Here is a 12,924-nt window from a genome sequence, read left to right on the forward strand (position 1 = left end):
GCAGGAGGTTCCTGAAGGGAAACCCGAAGGGGTCTTGTTCATACCACTACCATTCCGGTTACAGGTTCTGCAACTCTTTCACGCCCATAAGAATGCTGGTCATCCTGGAGCTGCCAGAACGCAGGATCTGATTGCCAGGTGTGCTTGGTGGCCTTCCTTGGCAACAGATTGCAAGGAGTATGTTAGGGAGTGTGCGGTGTGCGCCCAGAGTAAGCCCTCCCGGCTGGCACCTGTAGGAAGGTTGCAGCCTTTGCCCACCCCGAGTGAGCCATGGACCCACTTGTCCATGGATTTTGTGGGGGAATTGCCCAGGTCTGAAGGCATGTCGGTTATTTGGGTGGTAGTCGATCGGTTTAGCAAAATGGCCCATTTTGTGCCCCTGAAAGGACTCCCCTCGGCTCAAGAACTGGCTGAATTGTTTATCATTCACATTTTCCGGCTGCATGGCATTCCGGAAGACATCGTGTCTGATAGGGGAGTCCAGTTTGTGTCTGGATTCTGGAGGGCATTTTGCCACCAAATGGGCATGAAATTGTCTTTCTCGTCAGGCTACCACCCACAGACCAATGGGCAGACAGAACGCATTAACCAATCCCTGGAGCAATTCCTGAGATGCTACGTTGCTGAGGCGCAGAGTGACTGGGTGACATTTTTGCCCTTCGCGGAATTCGCTCAAAATAATTTAAAGAATTCCTCGTCTGGGTTTTCCCCATTTCAGATTGTAACAGGGAGGTCACCCAAATTTTCCCCTTTTCCAGTTGTCTCGTCTCCATTTCCAGCACTGGAAGATTGGCAGAGATCACTCAGGGACAATTGGGGAATTGTTAAGGGGAATTTACAGAAGGCGTTCCAGAGTCAGAAGGGTCAAGCAGATAAGAGACGGTCCGTGGAATGGAAGTTTCGGCCAGGGGATCTAGTCTGGGTGTCCACACGTCACTTGACAATGAAGCAGCCATCTGCCAAACTGGGTCCCAGGTTTGTGGGCCCATTTTCCGTGACCAAGAAGATTAATAATGTTACTTATTCCATTGACCTTCCCACCAGCATGCGGGGGGTGAGGTCCTTCCACGTGTCCCTTCTTAAACCAGCAGTCCAGGTGGGTCCCACTCCTCCTCCTCCCGTGTTGGTGGATGCCCAACCCGAGTACGAAGTGGAGAAGATCATAGATTCACGTACTGTACAGAACTCGGTACAGTACCTCGTACATTGGAAGGGGTACGGGATTGAGGAGAGGCAATGGGTACCTAGGAACCGCATGCATGCGGACGAGTTAGTGAAGGAATTTCATGCTGTACATCCCGAGAAACCTGGTGGGAGTTGTCCGGAGTCCACTCCTCGGGAGGGGGGTACTGTGAGGAAACGCGGAAAAGCCGCCATCTCTCGAGGTGAGGCGGCTGTTTCCGCGTCCAGCATGGCGTCACAACGCGGAAAAAACGCCGCATGCCGCATGGGCAGTGCGGCGGAATCCGCATTGGTAACGGCGGAATATACATCAGAGGCGACCCCCGCATTAGATACATTGCAAAACAGTACTGGTGTGGCTGGGACTGATAGTCCACCAAGATTCAGACTTACACGCGCGCGAGCACAGAGGCAGAGTTTAAATAGCAGTTAGAAGGGTGTCGGCTGACCAGCTGGGTCAGCTGACAAATTCCACTGCTCCCATTGGACCAGCAATTAGGGAGGTCCTGGAGAGGTCCTAGAGTATATATACTGCTGGTTGTTCACTTGCTCCTTGTCTGGCGTTGCGTTCACATATGTGGGAGCACCCAGATCCGTAGTTAGATCCGTTAGTGTGCCGGGACCAGCTGGAGCTGTAATCCTACACTAAGCTAGATTCTGTTGATAGCTAAAGTACTAGTTTGATTGTGATTATCTGTTATGACTTTTGCCTGCCTTGACTATCCTCCTGAACTCTGATCTTGCACCTCGATATTTCTGATACTCTGTTGCCGAACCCCGGCTCGTTCCTTGACTCTGCTTCTGCCTCCTGATTTTGTACCCCGATATTTCTGATACCCCGTTGCTGAACCCTGCCTGTACTTTGACTCTGCCTTTGCCTCCTGATCCTGTACTTTATCTGTCCGTGTGTGTACGACCTGGCTTGTCCGACCTCGAGAACCGACCTTACCGTTAGAGGCGGTTCCTCGCTCTGTTAGCGATCCTTCCTCCTGAGGGTCACTTTCAGATATCCCTTCCTACTGTCAGTCTGACTCCTCCCGTCTTGGAGAGCTCAGGTCTGCGGAAGGAATCTGTACAGTACTCCTTACTGCATTGAGGCCTTGTCCTCTTAGTGTTACAGTTACACCAAACACTACACTCTACTCAGGCGATGAGAGGTTAGTTTGTATATCGGATTATCGGTGAGACTGCAGTTCACTTATAATCTGGTATATATCTGTATTTCCGGTGATACTGCAGATCACCGGTAATCAGATACTCTCTGCGCCCACCGATCGTTACAATTACCTATCTATTTCAATTAACATAACTAATGTAACTTAATGACAGTATGTTTGTTTAGGCTGAAATTTAAAATTAAATACAGTGGGATGCGAAAGTTTGGGCAACCTTGTTAATCGTCTTGATTTTCCTGTATAAATCGTTGGTTGTTACGATAACAAAATGTCAGTTAAATATATCATATAGACACACACAGTGATATTGGAGAAGTGAAATTAAGTTTATTGGATTTACAGAAAGTGTGCAATAATTGTTTAAATACAATTAGGCAGGTGCATAAATGTGGGCACTGTTGTCATTTTATTGAATCCAAAACCTTTAGAACTAATTATTGGAACTCAAATTGGCTTGGTAAGCTCAGTGACCCCTGACCTACATACACAGGTGAATCCAATTATGAGAAAGCGTATTTAAGGGGGTCAATTGTAAGTTTCCCTCCTCTTTTAATTTTTTCTGAAGAGTAGGAACATGGGGGTCTCAAAACAACTCTCAAATTACCTTAAGACAAAGATTGTTCATCATCATGGTTTAGGGGAAGGATACAGAAAGCTGTCTCAGAGATTTCAGTTGTCTGTTTCAACAGTTAGGAACATATTGAGGAAATGGAAGACCACAGGCTCAGTTCAAGTTAAGGCTTGAAGTGGCAGACCAAAAAAAATCCTGGATAAACAGAAGCAACGAATGGTGAGAACAGTCAGAGTCAACCCACAGACCAGCACCAAAGACCTACAACTTCATCTTGCTGCAGATGGAGTCACTGTGCATCATTCAATCATTCGGTGCACTTTACACAAGGAGATGTTGTATGCAAGAGTGATGTAGAGGAAGCCTTTCTCCGCCCACAGCACAAACAGAGCTACCTGAGGTATGCTACAGCACATTTGGACAAGTCAGATTCATTTTGGAATAAGGTGCTGTAAACTGATGAAAGTAAAATTGAGTTATTTGGGCATAACAAGGGGCGATATGGAGGAAAAACAACACAGCATTCCAAGAAAAACACCTGCTACCTACAGTAAAGTATGGTGGTGGTTCCATCATGCTGTGGGGCTGTGTGGCCAGTGCAGGGACTGGGAATCCTGTCAAAGTTGAGGGACACATGGATTCCACTCAGTATCAACAGATTGTGGAGACCTATGTCCAGGAATCAGGGACAAAGCTGAAGCTGCGCCGGGGCTGGATCTTTCAACAAGACAACGGCCCTAAACACTGCTCAAAATCCACTAAGGCATTCATGCAGAGGAACAAGTACAATGTTCTGGAATGGTCATCTCAGTCCCCAGACCTGAATATAATTGAAAATCTGTGGTGTGAGTTAAAGAGAGCTGTCCATGCTCGGAAGCCATCAAACCTGAATGAACTAGAGATGTTTTGTAAAGAGGAATGGTCCAAAATACCTTCAACCAGAATCCAGACTCTCATTGGAACCTACAGGAAGCATTTAGAGGCTGTAATTTCTGCAAAAGGAGGATCTACTAAATATTGATTTCATTTATTTTTTGTGGTGCCCAAATGTATGCACCTGCCTAATTGTGTTTAAACAATTATTGCACACTTTCTGTAAATCCAATAAACTTCATTTCACTTCTCAAATATCACTGTGCGTGTTCCACATTTTGTCACATTACTGCCACAAACATGAATCAATTTTATTGGAATTCCACGTGAAAGACCAATACAAAGTGGTGTACATGTGAGAAGTGGATCGAAAATCATACATCATTCCAAACATTTTTTACAAATAAATAACTGCAAAGTGGGGTGTGAGTAATTATTCGGCCCCCTGAGTCAATACTTTGTAGAACCACTTTTTGCTGCAATTACAGGCAGCTGCCAGTCTTTTAGGGTATGTCTCTACCAGCTTTGCACATCTAGAGACTGAAATCCTTGCCCATTCTTCTTTGCAAAACAGCTCCAGCTCAGTCAGATTAGATGGACAGCGTTTGTGAACATCAGTTTTCAGATCTTGCCACAGATTCTCGATTGAATTTAGATCTGGACTTTGACTGGGCTATTCTAACACATAGATATGTTTTGTTTTAAACCATTCCATTGTTGCCCTGGCTTTACCGTATTTTTCGCCGTATAAGACGCACTTTTTCTCTCCAAAAAATGGGGAGAAAAAGTCCCTGCGTCTTATATGGCAAAGGCAGGGAATCCCCGACTTCCTAACACCCGCCGATAGAAACCGCCGACCAGCCGCTACCTCGGGGATTCCCTGCCTGTGTGCCTGCTCTGTCCCCTGCTACTAGCGTCTGTCCCTGTGTGATGGTAAATGTGTAAAGTGTAGCTGATGCATCCCCGCTATGTCCGCCGTGTCTCTGCTATGTTAGCCGTGTCCCTGGCATGCAAGCCGTGTCCCCGCTATGTCCGCCATGTCCCCGCCATGCAAGTCGTGTCCCCGCTATGCCCGCCGTGTCCCCGCTATGCCCGCCGTGTCCCCGCTATGTCCGCCGTGAAAGCAATCTCCCCGCTATGCCCGCCGTGTCCCCGCTATGTCCGCCATGCCCGCCGTGTCCCCGCTATGCCCGCCGTGTCCCCGCTATGTCCGCCGTGCAAGCAGTCTCCCCGCTATGTCTGCCGTGTCCCCCGCTAGTAGAATTTGTCCCTGTATAATGGCAGAGGTGTAAAGTGTAGTGCTGCTGCAGGCTCTTACCTCTCCAGCAGCGCCCGCGGGGATTGCTGACCTCTTCTCCTGCTGACTTCTCGCTCTAGTGACCGCGGCTTGTACTGACGTCAGTACAAGCCGCGGTCACTAGAGCGAGAAGTCAGCAGGAGAAGAGGTCAGCAATCCCCGCGGGCGCTGCTGGAGAGGTAAGAGCCTGCAGCAGCACTACACTTTACACCTCTGCCATTATACAGGGACAAATTCTACTAGCGGGGGACACGGCAGACATAGCGGGGAGACTGCTTGCACGGCGGACATAGCGGGGACACGGCGGGCATAGCGGGGACACGGCGGGCATAGCGGGGACACGGCGGGCATGGCGGACATAGCGGGGACACGGCGGGCATAGCGGGGACACGGCGGGCATAGCGGGGACACGGCTTGCATGGCGGACATAGCGGGGACACGGCTGACATAGCGAGGGACGCAGCTGACAACAGGAGGGGGGACAGCGGGGATGCAGCAACGCTACGCTATATAAACTTACTATCATGCAGGGACAAATGCTAGTAGTGGGGGACATAGCAGGGACATAGTGGAGATACAGCAGGACTACACTGTATTTATTCAGACATCGAGCACGGACACGTGCAAGTAGCGGGGACATGGGGGAGAAGAGCAGGGACATGGCCGAGACCGTAGGGACACGGGGAAGAAACAGACACATGGGACATAGCAGGAACACCTGGGGACATCTGGGAGGACAGAAGGGGACATAGGAGGATACCAACTGGGTGAGAACATCTTCAAGACGCTCCTGGAACATGGACGCACCAGGTTTAGTATTTATATATTTTTCCCTGGTTTTTGCCCTCTAAACCTAGGTGCGTCTTATATTCCGGAGCGTCTTATACGGCGAAAAATACGGTATGTTTAGGGTCATTGTCCTGCTGGAAGGTGAACCTCCGCCCCAATCTCAAGTCTTTTGCAGTCTCCAAGAGGTTTTCTTCCAAGTTTGCCCTGTATTTGGCTCTATCCATCTTCCCATCAACTCTGACCAGCTTCCCTGTCCCTGCTGAAGAGAAGCACCCCCCGAGCATGATGCTGCCACCACCATATTTGACAGTGGGGATGGTGTGTTCAGAGTGATGTGCAGTGTTAGTATTCTGCCACACATAGCGTTTTGCATTTTGGCCAAAAAGTTCCATTTAGGTCTCATCTGACCAGAGCACCTTCTTCCTTTGGTTGCTGTGTCCCCCACATGGCTTGTGGCAAACTGCAAATGGGACTTCTTATGCTTTCTGTTAACAATGCCTTTCTTCTTGCCACTCTTCCATAAAGGCCAACTTTGTACAGTGCATGACTAATAATTGTCCTACAGAAAGAGTCTCCCACCTGAGCTGTAGATCTCTGCAGCTCGTCCAGAGTCACCATGGGCCTCTTGACTGCATTTCTGATCAGCGCTCTCCTTGTTCGGGCTGTGAGTTTAGGTGGACGGCCTTGTCTTGGTAGGTTTACAGTTGTGCCATCCTCCTTCCATTTCTGAATGATCGCTTGAACAGTGCTCCATGGGATGTCCAAGGCTTTGGAAATCTTTTTGTAGCCTAAGCCTGCTTTAAATTTCTCAATAACTTGATCCCTGGCCTGTCTTGTGTGTTCTTTGGACTTCATGGTTGTTGCTCCCAATATTCTCTAACGGCCCATACTCATGGGCTACTTTTGTAGATTATCGCTAGCACACGAGAGCGTGTGCGCGACAGTTCGGCGACAGCTCGTCGCCAGGTCCCTCCGCATACACACTGCGGAAGAGGGATCAGTGATGCGGCGGAAGCTGTCGCCGACGTTCCTCCCCCCGCCGGAAACTCAATTCTCTGGCTATTAGGTTGCTGTCGCTAGTCCGCATACACACGGACACTAGCGAAAGTTGCGGCGGCAACTGTCGCTAGGCGATTGACCGCGCCAATCGCCTGGCGACAGCAGCGATGAGCGACGGTTCAAGGCGCGCTCGCCATACTCATGGGCGACCTGTCGCTGCAACACGCGTGGTTGTGGCGACAATTGTAGCCCGTGATTATGGGCCATTAGACAACCTCTGAGGCCCTCACAGAGCAGCTGTATTTGTACTGACATTAGATTACACACAGGTGCACTCTATTTAGTCATTAGCACTCATCAAGCAATGTCTATAGGCAACTGACTGCACTCAGATCAAAGGGGGCCGAAATAATTATGCACACACCACTTTGCAGTTATTTATTTGTAAAAAATGTTTGGAACCATGTATGATTTTCGTTCCACTTCTCACATGTACACTACTTTGTGTTGGTATTTCACGTGGAATTCTAATAAAATTGATTTATGTTTGTGGCAATAATATTACAAAATGTGGAAAACTTCAAGGGGGCTGAATACTTTTGCAACCCACTGTATGTTATATTTAACTGGCATTATTTATCGTAACAACCAACGATTTATACAGGAAAATCATGACAATTAACACCGTTGCCCAAACTTTCGCATCCCACTGTATGTCAGCCTCCATAACCCTCTCACTTCAGGTTCCCTGTAACATCAGTAATAACAACAGGGGCCTCATTCACACTATGGGGTTGATTCATTATGCTGCGCTTAATGAAACAACACCACAGTGGCCAGAAGCCTGATTGCCAAACAGGCCAAAATTAACTGAATGTATCTCCCGCATGTTCATTTTTCCAGAGCTTGAGGGTTGGGAGACAGATGAGCTTACCGCTAATCACCTCTAATCACACCTTACAAGGCTGAAAACGGTGCTGGTCTCAACACCCAACTAATGAGAGGTGGTGGAACGGGTGGGCTGGAGGATGGAGGCAGGGACATCAATAAAGAGGACCATAGTATAACAAAATAAGAAAAGAAGGTTATAGAAGGGTGGAGGATCTGGGTCAAAAGACAAGCTCAGCATTCTCCGCTATGAAACATTTTCAGAAATAAAGAAAAAAATGAAAGTATTCACTAGAGTTCGTTATTCTTCTACACAGGCCTGGATTTACATCACGGGAGCCTATAGGCACAGATGTCCTGGCACCCTACACTTCACCCTCCATGAACCTACAAGCATCCGCCGAACCGCACCGCAAGTGGCTGTCCCAGCTGTCACTTCAACCTTTCCTGTCATAGGTAGCTACAGGAGCCCCTTAGTATTAGGTAGCCAGAAGTACCCTCAATATTAAGTAGCTAGAGGTGCCCCCAAGTATTAGGTAGCTAGAGGTGCCCCTGACTGAAGGGAGATATGGTCATTGGAATGCTAAGACCCAGGTGAGTGAACCTCTCAGTTACACTCTGCTCATAACTCCACATAGGGAAGGCAGGAGGGAGGCATTTAAGGTGGGGAGTGAGCCACCTTTCCATCATCAAGTGCCTGTAGGCATGTTGTGCCTGCAGTGCCTTATGGTGAATCCAGCCCTGCTTCTATTTTCTCAACTTCCTCCATCTACAAGCAGTCCGCAAGCAGCAGAAAATGAAATGCAGATAAGGACTCTTCTAATTAGACTTAGTTGTCCAGAAGCTGTGATCAAACAAAACCATTGAGCATTAGGAATGGGGGAGGTGCGGTACACTGTGCTTTAAACAGATAAGTCACACTTGATGATGTTGTAAATCCCTTTAACAAAATGTTATAATAGTTTGTGGGGCCTAAAGGATTTCATACCATACCGTAACCATGTATAATTACTGTTATTTATAACACTAATAACTCAGAGTTTCAATGTCAAAATAGGCCACATTCAGTTCCCTCACCAAGTGTGCCAGTAGATGATATTATTGCCAGTGGTCAGATCCTGCAAAGGGTGAGAGTCCATGTCTTCATAATCTCCATACACTAAGGCATTCACCAAACCATTGGCGGTATAGCGAGTCTTCTGCACAGTATCGCTGCTCTTTCCCAAGTACAGAGCCACAGCACCACCCCCCTTCTGGAGCAGACGGGCATCGTTGGGGAGAGTCTGCTGGGCTAAACATATGTAAAAAGAGAGGAATATAATAGTATACAAGTTTTACTTCACAATGCATAACAAAGTATTATATAAAAGGTTGTAAAAAAAACAAAACAAAAAACGGGAAAGTGCTGCACTAATTTATGAGTTTTCAGATCCTCCTAAGTGACCTACAGCTCCCTGCTCACTCTAATCAGCCTTTTCCGACTCTTCCAACCTACTGATTTGCCTATATGCTTGTAAAAATGTATATGTACGTGCAGGTTTTTTAACGCATTGATGTATGTTTTTGTTTATGCTTTCTTTACACATGCTTTTTTAGTATATTCATGGCTAATACAGACAAAATTGCCTTAAAACACATTTATTGTCTTTAAAAAACAAACAAAAAAACCCCACCACAATGCACTGCTTACAAATGCAACAAAACCTGTGAATGGTGCTACTGGGGGTCAATGTGCCACGTGTTTTTAAAAACGTGTACAAAAGGATGTAGTGTATAGTGAAAGAGCCCTTTGTAACATGGACTTGCTCGAGTAGCTGAAGCCATGCCTTCTTGCTCACTTATATCTCAGAAGTTGTGTAGCCAAGTACAGTGCCTTGACAGAGGCGCTGTACTTGGCTACACAACTTCTGAGTTACTCCTATCTTTATTATTGCCTGAGGAAGCGGGTTAGAGACCCGCGAAACGCGTTGCATTTGTTCTGGAGTACAAATTAAATCTTGTTTAAACCATACATAGTGGTTGTGTTTGGTTTTGGGGAGGTAAGTCCACCCTTGCCCCCAACTTTTATCTGTTTTTACCTATGATCAATTTTTACTCTGCTTGCGCCTCTGTTTCAATTGCAATTATTGTTATCCACACGGTGGATGGGTGAACACCCCTTCTTTCCTTCTATAGAGAGCGACTTTTTAGCCTGAGTGGGGACAGGCCTAATATCCCCATAAGTGCTTTAAGTGGTTGCCTAAACCCGGTAACCCATACTTGTGAGTATATTTCTTATTGCTGCTACCTTGGCATTCCTTTATCATCAATAATACACTATTGGGGCTCTCGATTGTGTTCTTCCTTTCTTTTACATATTGATCCCTCTGTGGAATGTTTGTTTACGGAGAGTTCTATGCACAGTGATGCATCTGCTACTAGTATTAAAGATGTTGCCATCTGTAATAAATCTCAGAATATAAACCATGGAGTGGAAAGATTTTACAATGGGCACACATTGATGAAATAATTTACAAAAGATTATTGTAAAAAAGAAAAAAAAAGATAATTGTATTTATTACGTGATTTTCACTACAACTTTAACCGCTTCCGGACCACGGTAATGTAAATCTACATGTTTGTGGCTGCTTATTCCTGCCAGGGCATAGATTTCAATTACCATGCTGCGAGGACCCGTCTATCTTTCCCTTGCCGCAGGCCCTTCTCTCTGCCGTCGCTATGACAGCAGAGCTCTGTGAACTGGTCAGGAGTCGATTTCATTGGCTCCTGACCCTATCATCAATGTAAGCCATTGGGATTGGCTCACAGTGATCACGAGGTCGCACACGACGATGGGTGAGCGGCGTGACCGGCGAGAGCGGCGGGTATGTGTGGCGATTCGTCGGTGAGCCCCATTATTTTGGTACCAGCAGTCTCTGGTCCTTAAGGGGCCAGCAACTGCTGGTACACAAGTGGTTAAAGAGAGTATAAGCAATTACATGAGAATCTATGTACTGGTGCAGCAGCTATTCCATCTCGTTTTCTACTGTATTGCTATCAGCAAACACAAGGACACCAGCAATCTAATGCAAATCATGGTAAAATGTTTCCAGTACTGCAAACCCATTAAGGACCATCAACAACAGTCCAGCCTGCTGCATTTTTTGAGCACTTTCAAGGAAAAGAGTGCAAGAAAACAGCATACAAAATGTGATGCTATTCTTGCGATTCCCAATGATTTGTTCTTGTTCTAACTAATGAATCATTAAAAAAATAAAACAAAAACGTAATAGCACCGTGAAAATGAAGGGTTGCGTGTAAATTGTGCTGAAATCCACCAAAAACTTTGTGGTGCTGAAATCCACCAAAACGTTGTGGTTTAAATAGAAAAGGTCGCAATCACTTTGCAGTGCATTCACAAATGTAATTTGCAATTGAAATTGAGCCTAACTTGTCTTAAAAATGCTGTAACATATTTTACACATTTATAGTTAACGTTTTTATGCATAGTCAATTTACTAAAAGTTCTATGGAATGCATATGAAAACTGTGCCTGAACTCATTCTATATTTGCTTATGTAATTTAAGCTGTTACCTCGATTGTCATGCTTTTCATTTACGAGTAAAAACAAGCCACTGGCATCAGTCTGGCCTCTGACATCTGTGGAATAGTAGACTTGTTGGTCAATCCCACTAATAAATGCTAGAGAAAGTCCAGGGAGGGAAGTGGATGGTGGTCCGCGGATCTCTACATATAGCTCTTCAGCATAGGGTGAGGACACTTCGTTAATCATGAATGGAAAACCTTTACAGTGGTTCTCACTTCCTGGGGAGAGATGAGTCATGTGAAAGGTCCACTTTCCATCTATGTCCAAGCATCTCCCAATGGACTCATCAGCTGTGTGGAAACTGGCATCCTCCAGGAAAGCCTCCATTCCTGGTGTCAGGGTTCTCACCAGAACATCAGCTTGGTCAGTGTTCTTTGACTTATGGACAAGAGCATCTACTAACCCATCACTAGTTACTGGTATTGAGTCCTTGTAACCCTTACCGAAATAAAGCGCTATGGCATCAGGTCCATTCTGGATGGTATTGTGTGGAAGAATGATTGAGGGCGTAGGCTTTACTGCAGAAGACCCAATTAAGAAAAACCCCTTCTTATCTGTAGAGAATCCCGTAAGGTTGAGGACTTTGTAGGCTGTGTTCGTCTTGCCATTATAACAGACTAGTGTGTAGCCATCAAGAGATACATTCTGTCCACTGGTGTGACGGAGCTCAATGAACTCAGCTGTGTCATGCCCGGGGTTGTCAGGGTTAACTTCGCTGATTAAGAGCCGGCCTTCCAAACTAACATCTTTGAGGTTCTTAATAAGATTTTGGGAGTGTACCAGCCACACTGACCAGAGCAACAGTATTGGTCTTACGGCAATCATACTTCTCTCTCCTTCTTTCAGTCCCCACCAAGTTATAAGCTTGCTCAGTCAAAGTGACAAAAAGTTTAGAAGTGGCCCGTTAAAATTATCTTTCACAGCAGCACAGAAGCCAAGGATAACAGGAAACAGCGGTCGGAAATAAACTTCTCCTCTAAGTCATACTGCGTTTCATCACATTACAGATCTAGGAAGGAAAGAAAAAAAAATAATACTTTATTAATATTTCGGAAAATAAACAGCAGAACTACAAACTGTCAGATATTTGTCAACATGCTGTATCACAATCACAAGAAGAAATGAAAATAACAAAAATTAAACAAGCATATTGGATCCTGACTCTGTTGTTGTTTTTTTTTTTTTTGGTTGGGGGGAGGGGGGGGGGGTTAACATAAAAACTAACAGTGCCTAACATGGAGCAGAATACAGCTGTGAAATAGCAGCTTATAACTGTATGAGAAATGAGTATTGCTCTAGTATAAAGGTGTCCATTCATCCACCGATTTTCCCATTCGATTCCTTGCATTCTATACATCCCTAAAATGTTGGATTAACCTCCCCAGCGTTCAATTTCCCCAGGATTTCTGTGCAAACAGTGATAAAATTTATTTTTAAAACTTTTTTTTTCCTGTAACTTGCCAAAATATGTCAAGCAAGGGTCTAGTACACAGTGCAGGAGAGTATTGATGTGTATGCATGTTTATACTGTTCACAGCATGTTTTTTTGAACGGACATTTCTG

General features: G+C 45.8%; 2 protein-coding genes across 4 annotated transcripts in view; one reads left to right on the forward strand and one right to left on the reverse strand.

The window, feature by feature from the left end:
* LOC137524479 (uncharacterized) overlaps positions 1-12,924 on the forward strand; it is a 128,483-nt gene that overhangs the window by 110,552 nt on the left and 5,007 nt on the right. The window lies entirely within an intron of this gene.
* Positions 1-12,924, reverse strand: part of LOC137524478 (uncharacterized) — a 110,634-nt gene that overhangs the window by 67,424 nt on the left and 30,286 nt on the right. For all 3 annotated transcript variants that reach the window (XM_068244391.1, XM_068244392.1, XM_068244390.1), the window contains exons 3-4: positions 11,349-12,370; positions 8,852-9,065 (exon numbers count right to left, since the gene is read on the reverse strand). In XM_068244391.1, coding sequence (XP_068100492.1) covers positions 8,852-9,065; positions 11,349-12,186 — 1,052 coding nt within the window. In that variant the 5' untranslated portion in view covers positions 12,187-12,370. The remainder of the gene's footprint in view (positions 1-8,851; positions 9,066-11,348; positions 12,371-12,924) is intronic.

The sequence above is a fragment of the Hyperolius riggenbachi genome, chromosome 7, assembly GCF_040937935.1.
Source record: "Hyperolius riggenbachi isolate aHypRig1 chromosome 7, aHypRig1.pri, whole genome shotgun sequence".
In the NCBI taxonomy this organism is placed as follows: Eukaryota; Metazoa; Chordata; class Amphibia; order Anura; family Hyperoliidae; genus Hyperolius; species Hyperolius riggenbachi.